Source organism: Syngnathoides biaculeatus, chromosome 19, assembly GCF_019802595.1.
Source record: "Syngnathoides biaculeatus isolate LvHL_M chromosome 19, ASM1980259v1, whole genome shotgun sequence".
NCBI classification, from domain to species: domain Eukaryota; kingdom Metazoa; phylum Chordata; class Actinopteri; order Syngnathiformes; family Syngnathidae; genus Syngnathoides; species Syngnathoides biaculeatus.
This window is the reverse complement of record NC_084658.1, coordinates 17643216-17654359: the sequence shown is the minus strand read 5'-3', so window position 1 is coordinate 17654359 and position 11144 is coordinate 17643216. Positions and strand designations below refer to the sequence as shown.

General features: G+C 53.0%; 1 protein-coding gene across 1 annotated transcript; it reads right to left on the bottom strand.

The window, feature by feature from the left end:
- Positions 1–302: 302 nt before the first annotated feature.
- Positions 303–8352, bottom strand: LOC133492509 (cullin-1). The gene is made up of 22 exons (XM_061804790.1): positions 8179–8352; positions 5652–6015; positions 5298–5472; positions 5044–5211; positions 4770–4820; positions 4588–4678; positions 4050–4213; positions 3812–3974; positions 3492–3622; positions 3314–3421; positions 3114–3220; positions 2936–2984; positions 2731–2862; positions 2521–2638; positions 1970–2046; positions 1738–1856; positions 1572–1677; positions 1413–1460; positions 1267–1349; positions 1081–1186; positions 892–1005; positions 303–812 (listed from the first exon to the last, which is right to left on the bottom strand). Exons 2-22 carry the CDS (start codon positions 5789–5791, stop codon positions 732–734), a joined length of 2331 nt encoding a protein of 776 aa, XP_061660774.1. The 5' UTR covers positions 5792–6015; positions 8179–8352; the 3' UTR covers positions 303–731.
- Between the last annotated feature and the right edge of the window lie 2792 nt (positions 8353–11144).

The following is an 11144-nucleotide window of genomic DNA, read 5'->3' as shown; positions in this document are numbered from 1 at the left end:
CCGGAAGCGCGCGTGGACGTCGCCGCCATCTTGAATGTGGAAAAGTCAAGGCGAAAACGACGATTACGGAGGCTTGATCAGCTGACACGTGCCCCCCCAGTTAAGAAAAGGTCAAACGGTGGCCAGAAGACACCCGGACACCCCGACGAGGACTTGGGTCCTCCTCGCCGGCGTCATTCGCCCGGGCGGCGCGCATATCCCTGATTACGGGACAGGGACGCTTTTCAGCCGGTGCGCTCCAATGTCACTTTTTCCACCGCGGCCCAAGAATCATCCAGAGGACCAACGCCGACACGACAACCTTTAACAAACCTTTTGTCGTTTATTCATCACACATTTAGAAAATGAAGCACACTATACAAATGTCCTCCTGCGCGAGAAGCGGGAGCATGCAGAAACCTTTGGATATGGCTCTCTGATTGGCTGAAGGCTAAATTAACGGGCGACGAGTCCCTCCTCTTCGTAAAATCTGGGCGTATTTACAACGTGCGTCGGGCGGGGGCGGGCGTGTGAAGTTCCTTCAATCGCTGACGGGAGAGTGCGGAGGTCAGAGTTCAGCCTCCAGTCTGCGGCCAGGTGCTTAGTAGCTCCGTTGCGGCGCACGCAACATCGGGAGCTGAACTTTTATTACTCAGACCTCAAGGGGGGGGGGAAAAAAAAAAAAAAAAAAAAAAAGCAAACACATAAAAATAAAACTGAGGCGACGTTGGGGTTGGGGTGGGGGTGGGGGCTCATGCCAGGTAGCTGTACGTGTCCTTCTCGCCGTCCACCCGCTCCAAGTACTCCTTCTCGATCAGGATGTCGATGCATTTCTGTCGGCGAGGAGGAAACAGCCGTCAGGTCAGCTTTGTCGTTTACCGTCGTCGGAGGTCGGGGGTCGGGGGTCGTCACCTTGATGACGGGCACGCGCGGTTTGAATCGAGACGACAGCTGGTTGAGGACCTCGGCCAGCAGCTGCTGATGCTTCAGGACCTTGCGCATCTTCATGATGCGCACGATGGCCGCCTGCACGCGCAAACAAATCAACGCTCGACACGCCCGCGCGCGCACACGCACACACGCACACACGTTTGGGCCCACCTGAATGAGGAGCTTGCGGTCCTCCTCGATGTTCTTGTGCGTCGTTTCCTGCTCTTGCTTCTGCTCGGTCTTCATGGGCACGTTGATGTTTACGCGCAACTTTTTACTAAACACAAACGCACACGTACATTAGCAAAGATGGCGGACGGCGAGCAGGTAGCGGGCGGGCAAAAGTGGCGGTCTGACTTTTTGTATCCCAGGAAGAGTTTGATGACTGTGTCGGGTTTGAAGTCCACGTCGTCCACGTTGGCGTTCTCGTCCTCCAGAACCTGACGGACAGACGGACGGACGTGAGCGGTGGCCGATACGGCCGAGCGCCAGGCTTTACTCACCAGCAGTTTGGACTTCAACAAGATCTGCAGGACTTGGATCAGGATGTCCTGGAACGGACGGAGCAAGGTTTGATGGGCAATTCACGACCCGGTTTCACTTCAAATTGTCCAACTTGTGAATGTGAATTGCTGAGGACGGATCCGTCATCTCGCCGGTACCGTTTTGATCTGCGTGCTGTCGGAGAGCTGCTGCACGGTGTAGCTGTCCTCCGTGTTGTACTGCAGCAAGATGGCCATCTGGAAGGTGGACGCCTGCAGCGTGTACCTGCCGAAAGACGCGCCAGTCGTGGGCACACCTCACCGGGCACGCGGCGGCGGCGGCTACCTGTTCTTGAAGCAGTTGGCCACCAGCTCGCCTTTGGACAGGTGGTAGAGCCACGTCAGCTTCCTGCCGCTGTGTCTGCTGGCGTAGAACGCCGTGAAGCGCTGGTAGCTCCGCTCCAGCTGCACGCCAGCGCCAGCGCCAGCGCCAAGCAGGCAGGCAGGCAGGCAGGCAGGAGGCCACAGTCAGTCGGCCGCTCGGCTCGCGTACGTTTTGCGTGCGGGCGGGCGTTTACCTCGGAGGGGAGCGCGAAGGTGCACGACTGCTGGAAAGGCCACGAGCCCGAACTCAGAACCTGAATGCTGAAGTCCACTGAAGGGCACACAAACAGGCGAGTCAGCTGACCTGCTCATCTACCTCCAACGTCAATTGTCACAATGTTTCTTTTGATTTGGACTATTTGGAGCCGTCAAAGTTTCCAAAAGGGTGGCGAGCGCGTCCCTCATTTAGCTTCACGGTTGCCGTTGATTTTGGTTTTGTTACGTCATAAAACAATACCAAATTCAACAGTCTGTCAATAAACAGCAATCATACTGAGATCACGAGGTGTGGCTTAGTCGACGGCATAATTGATACAAGAATCCAGTGAGTCCCAACCAAATTTCACTTAACCGCTCAAATTATGATAGATCATCAGCGGCATATCAAGACGGAACAATTGAAGGCTCTTTCCTGAGTTGCGTATCCACTTTTTGGTCGTTTCAATAAAGGTTGGGAATCACTGCAATAATTCACGTCACGGTTTGAAAAGATTCGCCGGCGGCAGCCTCGCCGCACGCGACTGACGGTCGAGAGGTTCCGAGTTGGTCAGGTGCTTCTTGAACTGCTCGTTCAGGTCCTTGCTGACGCCGATGTCCTGGAACATTCTCTGGAGTTTGGACGTGTACTCAAAGCCGCACGCTTGCTGCGAGAGGACACAGGGCCGGGTCACAGAAGGGCCGCCGGGAGCGGGCTCGGGGGTCAGGGGTCGCTTTCGGGACGGGACGGCGCGGACACCTTGAGCTTGGAGATCATGCTGGCCTCGGCGTCGTCGCTGGCGCTGTTCTGGTGGACCAGACGCTTGGCCAGCATCTTGGCGTAGAACTTCTGGAAAACGTCTTTGTCTTCGATGTACTTGAAGACCACCATCTGGAAGACACGGACGGGGACGCGTCTTGGCAAAGACCGGCAAGAGGAGGCGAATGGCGAACGGCGACCTTACCACTTGGTTGAGCGTGTCCTCCAGCTCCGCCTCCTCGGGGTTCTTGGAGCTGACGAGGAAAAAAAAAAAAAACGGAAGGAAACGTGAACAAAAGTGAAAATGATGCAAAGGAATCAAAGTCGAGGGGAAGAACGAGGACGGGGGGGGGGGGGGGGGGGTCACGCACGCACGCACGCACCTCTTCTTGAGCAGCGAGTCGCAGTATCTGGCCAGCAGCTCGGGCGACTTGCTGGACAACTGCGCCATCCGGGTGACGGCGTTGTTGTTGATGAAGCGGCCGCACGCCTGAGCGGAGCGCAACAATCAGGGGGAGGGGGGAAATTAAAAAAAAAAAAAAAAAAAATTCAGAAATCATAAATGGCCCCAAGCCCGACCGACCTTGTCCAGCGCCGCCACGAAGCCGGCGTCGTTGTTGAAGGCCGACATGACCAACGCGTTGTACTTCTTGTGCACGTCCAGCGTGGTCTGCACGTACACTTTGGGGTCCTGAAAGGCAACACACGTGACCGGGGCGTCCGCACGCGCTCGACGCGAAGGCCAAGGCGCCTCGCCCTACGTTGAGCGCCGCCTCCCCGCACTTCTCGATGGCGGCCAGGCCCTGGTTGTGGATGTGCGTCTCCAGAAGCTTCTTCAGCTCTCCCAGGCCGTCCGTGATGCGAGACACCAGGTTGTACATGCGGCCCAAGTCTGCCGGGAACGGACCACATCGTCACCGTCGGGGCCTTCCGAGCCCATGCCGGCCGGGAAGCTCCCAAGCGTCGCAGCAACGAGTCGCTCGTTAGCGCGAGCGAACGCTTCCGTTGACTCTCGCGCGTCGGCGTGCTCGCGGCCGCCAAATCCACAAGACCAGTCACGACCGAGCGGCCCGTTCCTCACCTTCGTTCTTGTCGGCATCCAGAAGGTTCTGGAACTCGGTGTGAAAGATCTCCAGGTGCTTCTCGATGAGGACCTGCTCGCACTTCCTGGCCAGCTCGTCCTGCGTGGACTCGTGGAGGTAAACCTGCACGCGGCGCTGCTCCTCCAGCAGCCGGGCCTCCGCCTGCCGTCACACGGGACCGAGAGGGCGTCAACGGGCCGGCGGGCGGGCGGGACGCACGCACGCACGCACGCTTACCTTTTTCATGTACTCGGTGACCGGGTTCTGCTGGAGGAACTCGGTGCTCTCGCGCGTGTAGAAGCGTTCCGTGTCCGTCAGGAACTGGCACTCAAAGTATTCCTTGTAGACGGACAGCGTGGGGCCTTTGGCGAAGGCGTCCTCCTCGTTCAGGCCCAGCTCCACTGTGGGGGGGGGGGGGGGGGGGGGGGGGCAACCCGTCCTTACTTTTCAGAGAACAGATTCAAGCAAGCCAATTTTCCAGCTATCTGCCTACTTTGGAGTATTTTCTTTTCGAACCACTTTATACTTTAGGTTAGGGTTACAAAGGGGCAACGTCAGCCACGTTGACATTTTGATGAGGAATCAAATGGGAGCCACCCATGCCCCCATTTCCAATTTATTGATTTGTTTGCGCTGAATATGTCATGTCTTGCGGCAGCGGTAACAAAATGACTGAGTTCAAATAAAAGACCTCATTTGACAGCCAATTGAAAGAAAACACTTTGACTTTTTGCACACATCTGCGCTAGCGCCGAGCACGGGCGATCTGACCCACCGTAAGACTGCACGACGCCGCTGATGAGGCGAGTGTTGATGGTCTCGCCGTTTCTCTCCCGCTCGATGAGCTTCAGCACGGCGTTCGTGACCTGACACGCAAACGGCAGGTCGGAACGCTCGGGACAAAGTCTCGAAATGCAAAGAGCAGGCGGCGGCGGCGGCGGCGGCAGCGGCACCCACCTGTTTGTTGAGGGGTCGGAAGAGACACTCCCTCCAGGTGACCAGCGCCAGCTGCAACACAAAAACCAGCGGCAAGAGTTATCGGGCGTGATCGGCGGATGATGGAAGAAGCGCGACGGGGGAAAAAAAACAACAAAAAAAATTCCAAAGCAGCGTGTGTTGGGAAAGTCGCCCTTTCGGACTCCAATCTTTTCTTTCCGCCTTCAATAAAAATGGATTTGTCCGCCGGAAGGCCCAATTCCCAACGCGGCCGCGCGGCGTCGCAGCTTCTGACCGAGTAGATTTCGTAGATGCCCTTGCGTCCCTCGTCGCACTCCCGCCGGACCCAGTGGCGGTTGAGGTAGGCGCAGATGCCGTTGAGGACTTTGCTGGAGAAGCGGTAGTCCTCCCACTGCTGAGTGTAGAACTTGAGCACGCACTCGTCCATGAGGTCTTCTCCGTCCTGGCGCGACGAGATCACCCCACACGCCGGTCACCAACGCTGACTTTTTGGGCCGGGGTGAGTTTGGAGACACGGCGTGGACTCACCTTCAGCAGGCTCGTCAGGTAGTTCTTTAAGAACTCCTTGAGCCTCTTGTAGAGCTCCAGGCCGACAAACTGGGCTCCGCCGGGAGTGGTGGACTTTTTGGAGGGTTTGCTGGGGGCCACGGAGCCCCTCCCCTGGCTGGACTGGTGCACGCTGGTGCAGTAGTTGTAGACGTGCCTGACCGGTGGCGTTAAGGAAGCCCACGCCCCGTACGCCGGACCCGCCCGGAGGTAGGAGAATCGAAGCGAGGGAACGAGGACGAGGGCAAGCCGGAGAGATAACCGGGGATCGAACGCGAAAACAACGAGAGGCCGACGGAAGCCGGAGCGCGCGCGACAACGACAAGCGGCGGATACGTGTAGAGTTCCATGTATCGGGACTTGGCCATGCTCTGCCGGGTGTACACCTGCTGGATGCCGGCCCGCAGGTCGTCCCAGATCTGGTCCAGGCCGATCTGCTTGAGGCCGTGCGGGTTCTGGGTCCGGTTGGACGACATGGCGGCGGCTCCTGCCGACGGTTCCCTCGCGCTGCCTCCGGGCGGGGACGCCCCTCTGCTGCGGCGATGCGAGTCGGGCGGCGCGCGGCTCTCACAGTGCCCGCTCCATCGGGGAGCGGCGCTGGCGGGGGGACCGGGTGGCGGGGCGCTCCCGCTGTGCACGGCCAGGTGGCGCTGCGTGCCGCTCCTACACCCCAGAGCTTCCGCGCTCGTCACCAGATGACCTGCGAAGAGAGAGAGCAGTCGCTTGGCGGTCACGCGAAACATCATCGTCATAATAATATATATATATATTTTTTTTTTTTTTTTTAAATGGTGGGGGGAGAAGACAACAACTCTGCTCTCGCTTTTGTCTTTGTGTTTCAACCTGCGAAAACTGCATTTGTTGTTAAGCAAACACCGAGACCAGAACGCTGACTGTAGCAGGCAAAATCCATCGGAGCTGTTGCACAAACGTTGGGCGCGGCCAATACAACAATTTGAAATGTCCGAAAAAAGAAGGAAACTCCCGCTACGTCGAGCGACAGACATCAAACAGGTCGGCCGAGGGTATCGACAGCAGACGGCGAGAAAAACGTCGGGGAAATCCCTCATCTAAAAACAGCAAGACATCAGCGCCAACCTCAACAGAACCGGGGAGAAGGTATCGCAAGCCGCTGATGGGAGAAGAAATATACAGCAAACGAAATACAACAAAATAATGAATCAGAAGGTCGACTGGGACAAAGTTTGATGGACTGATGAGACCAAGATGAATTTCAACCAAAGTGATGGAAAGGCCAAAGTACGGCAGAAGAAAACGCACAAGCTCATCCGTCAAGCTTTGCCTCATCTTCATCTTCTGAACTGAACCCTAACCCAAATGCACAAAAAGGAATTGATGGACGTCGCCGTTCCAGTACGTTGGGAAGGGTCGGAAACGACGGCTCAGCACCGGTACGCGGACGTGCTAATATGTTAGCGACGCATGAAAACAAAACGCCTGAAAGTGAACATTCTACACGTTTTGCCCAACAATTGGCTCGTGTTCTTTTTTGGGGATAAAAGTCCACATTGTGCAGTGTAAATCACTGACACTTCTTTGATAAAATATTTCCTTCCATCCAACACGGCGACAGAACACGACATGTCTCCACAAGCGCAATCATTGCCTCGTCTTCGCGATCGAGGCTACAATTGCCAAGGCCGATGTAAACATTCTCAACAAAAAGATCAAAACGAAAACCGCAATGTGTCACGCTTCACGTCAGCATTTTTTTTCCCACCTTTATATCACAAAGTTCTCTTATGGTGCCGGAGGTCCAGAGCGCAACGCTGATGATGTTGAGGTCCAAGGCCGCAACCCACAATCATTTCAATAACCAAGCCGTTACCAACTTTTTGGATTAGTGGAATGATTTGAAATTGGCAGTGCAGAAAATGCACAGACATGAATTGATCCTGATTGACTTTCTGGTCTTTTTGAATCCCTCCCAGACCTTTGAAGACACTTTTTTCATTCACGCATTTGGGGAGCTTTTGTTTTTAAACCCGAGCTGGCCAAATGTCTTCAACTATTGACACATGACAAGCTCTCCTTACGCCTCCGAGAGGTCGCTGCCACACAGACTGGACATAAATAACTTATGGTGAAAATATGAGATGAACATCCACCGCCAGTGATGAAGATGCAACGATCCGTTCACTGCCTGCCGGGAGCTTCTTCAAAACAACGTCCACGTTTTGGTTTGGGTGAACGACCCCGAGCAGCCCCGTTAAACCACACACACACACACACACAAATAATAATAATAAGAAGAAGAAGGACAAGAAAATAAACACTATAATGTTGAAGTCATCTCCATGACACGATGACGAAGATATTCCCGACGCTGTCCTCTCTGACAATCACAGTTTCCACTGCCGTCAGGCGGGCGGATCGTTCATCGGCTGTCACTTGGAACATTTTTAACGAGTCAAACATCCGAACAAAAAGTCTCCTTTTGGAGTTTGGGCTGCGTGGACGTGCGGAGCGGGACACGACTAACGACGCCACGATCCAGCTAGCCGCTTAGCTGCATTAGCCGCGTTAGCTTAGGACGAGTGAGGCAGGCAAGCCCGCTGGCTCGCTCGGGGGACGCGATTCTTCTACAGGCTTGGTCGCAACTGGCGCTCGCGCAGCCTTTCGGCCGTCTCGGGCCCCAGTGAGGTGACTTTGGACGATGTGAAGCAAATCGCTCGGCGTGCTTCTTGTGTTAGTGGCGAAAATGGCTGCCCCCCCCCTCCTCCTCCTCCCCAATAATGAGTCAGGAAAACACACCGCTAGCCGTTAGCATTAGCCGGTTAGCTCTCAGCTTGCGTGATTTTGTCACGAGGAGGGACACGAGGCGTCCATCCTGCGTCCTCACCATGGTTCCAGGCAGCAGTCGTCGCTCGTGTGAATCCCGGCGGTCGTCTCCTCCGCTTCCGCAGCCGCCGATGCTGCTAACGCCGCTAAGTGCTAAGTCAACTCTCGTCGCTTTTGGTGCGCTTCGCACAAAGATAGCTCGGCAAGCGCCGATTCATGTTGCCTTCGGGGACACTCGGAAAGCCCGCCTTCTCGCTTCATGACAAAATCTCTTTGGAAATGAAGAATTATCAAGATATATTACTATCAACCTATAATACGGATTTTTTTTATTATTATTATTATTATGATTTATAAATACCGTACTATTACGACTAACGAATGAATTTGGATAGGCTCCAACACAGAATGGATGTTCGGATATCCGAATTTAGTCATTGGCTTTTTTATTTAGGAAAAAGACCACGTAGAGCATAGTAAGTTTCTTTCGGCTTGTCCCTTTCGGGGTCGCCACAGCGTGTCATCTCAGATGAACGCCGGATGCCCTTCCTGACGCAAGCCTTCTCTGTTATGTGTTGAATTTGTTGAGTAACCCTGTCGTCAAACCGTTTTTGAACCGCGATCCTTAAAACTGTGAGGCCGAAGCTCTCGACCTGCTCCATTGTCTCACCCACAAACAGAAACCCCATCCATCAAAGAAATACAAATCATCCATCTTCTTCTTCTCGTGTCGGGTCGTGTCTGAAAACATTATTATTGTTATTATTATTGCACAGCTCGCGATAGGAAACGCTGGATCCTCGGAGGAGTCCTTGAACGCAGCATTGACGTCAGAGTATGGCGTTGCTTTGGGACTACAACAATGGCGGCTCCCCGGGCTGAGCTTCCGAGCATGCGCACTGGATACTTCCGTGCACCTGCGCGACTTCGTTAGGCACGCGCGATCCAATAAGCCTCCTTCCCTCCCCCCCCCCCCATCTTTATTTAATTGCGTATGGAAGCCGATTGTTGCCATACTAGAAAAAAGTTCTGCATGACAGCATGGTGCCGCGCTTTCCGTTTTTGACATGCTTAGTTTTACTTTGCTAATGCAAAACCTTTTTTTTTTTTTCATGTCAAACCTTTCCAAAAGTATGTTATAGAAAAACAGTGTACTTACATAGTTAGCAACTTGCACCGGGTCATTTGGAAGTCAATTCATTTAAAAACAACAACAACAAAAAAAAAAGCAAAGCAGCACTTTTTTATTGTTGAAGTTTATTGTGCATCCATACAAGAAATTCATGTAAACAAAGTCAGCACCATCTTTTTTTTTTTTTTTTTCCCTCTGAGTGGGAAAATGGAAGAAAAAAAACCAAAAGTCCAAAGTGGAGCCTGAGTGCTTGCAGCTGATTGGCCCTCCTTGTTGACATCAACGTACAAGAAGCGCCGCAGTTGTAAACGTGTTTTATCACCCCAGCTGACTGGCGCTAGATTTTTTCCATTTTGTTTTGTTATTCCAGCAGGAAGGAAGTAGACGGGGTCAGACGGCGGGCAATGAAAAAATGAAAGCATTTTGGAATCTCTGGCAGTGACTTATTTGGAGTGCTGGGGTACAAACCAAGAAATCCTTCAACGACACCTGACCTCTTTGACCATTTGTTGCACCATCCTACTAATCTTGTCCTCTGCAGTAAGAAAATTCTTCTCCCCCCCCCCCCCCCCCCGCTAATAGTGGCACTTTTTGACTTCTAGCGCACAACTGTGCTACACTAGAAACACAAGTAGCTGTGTGTCACACGCTAGTAGCTTCCTCCTCAAAGATTCAAGCAACTTTCCATCACACTGGAGCATTTATTTCAAATCCTACTAGTGCACTCCATTTCCCATGCATTGTGCCCGAGTTTTGTCCTCACTCGTCGGGACCATTCGGCATACTAGTGAATGAATGACTTACTTTGTCTTACTAGTCCCCCCCCCCCCACAGATAGTGCCACTTTGGGTCTACCAGTACACAAGCGAACCCTACTACTCAACTTTTGTGCTCCGCCAGGTCCGAATAACAAGTACTTATCAATTATTCTTAAGAGCCATGCACGAGCACACACATTCTCATTAGTCAAACAATTCAGTGGACCAATTATTCATTTTCTTTGCCGCTTATCCTCACGAGGGTCGCAGGGAGCGCCGGAGCCTATCCAGGCTGTCACAGGGCCAGGAGGCGGAGCACACCCTGAACTGGTCGCCGGCCAATTCGAGACAAACGGCTGCACTCGCACTCACACCTACGGGCAATCTAGGTGTTTAATCAATCTCGCGTGTTTTTGGGATGTGGGAGGAAACCCACGCAGGCACGGGAAGAACGTGCAAAGTCCACACAAGCGAGGCCGGGATCGAACCCGGGTCCTCAGAACCGTTTTTCCAGCTGATCCCACCGTGCACTAATTAAAGACAAAAAAAAAAAAAAAAAAAGTCCCACAATGGTCTAATTGGCAAGGAGACAACTTATTGGTAAACATCTGTGACTTCCTCTTTTGTTTTGCCCCAATACAAGTAAGTGACACTTTCACCTTACTAATATGACTCAGTTGCATGTACTAGTGTGCACTTTGTCCTCACTAATTAACCAACACAGCACACTAGTGATGCAAACCTGCGCCATTTTAGTGTTACCATTCTACTAGTGTGCTAAATTGCCCTAAAAGTGAGGAAAATGATATTTGAGAGCACCGGTTAGTTCGTAGAATATGGAATAAACGCTTGGCTGGAGTTTCCATGGCCCGAAAAAAGATGACACTTTTTTTTTTTTTTTATACCTTTCAGGAAGCTGGTGGCAAAAAAAAAAAAAAAAGTTTGTTTGCTGGTGGCTTCTTGCTGACTTTAGATGTCCTACAGCAACTGAAGGCCTCACTTGCTGTGTCCCACTGCACCCTACGTGCCCGATAGCGCCTGAAGGCATCGCGAGATGTCGCCTCAAGAAATGATTTGATGGCCAAAGACGTCGGAACAGAAGAAAGGTGAAAGGTTGTTGAAGTTCAATGTGCGCCC

Excerpts from the sequence above, each read along its gene's own strand:
- LOC133492509 (XM_061804790.1), bottom strand. The coding sequence starts at position 5,791 with ATGTCGTCCAACCGGACCCAGAACCCGCACGGCCTCAAGCAGATCGGC. Across the intron at positions 3,623-3,811 it reads GGATGCCGACAAGAACGAAG|ACTTGGGCCGCATGTACAAC; the intron begins GTGAGGAACGGG and ends CGTTCCCGGCAG. Across the intron at positions 2,863-2,935 it reads AGGACACGCTCAACCAAGTG|ATGGTGGTCTTCAAGTACAT; the intron begins GTAAGGTCGCCG and ends CGTGTCTTCCAG.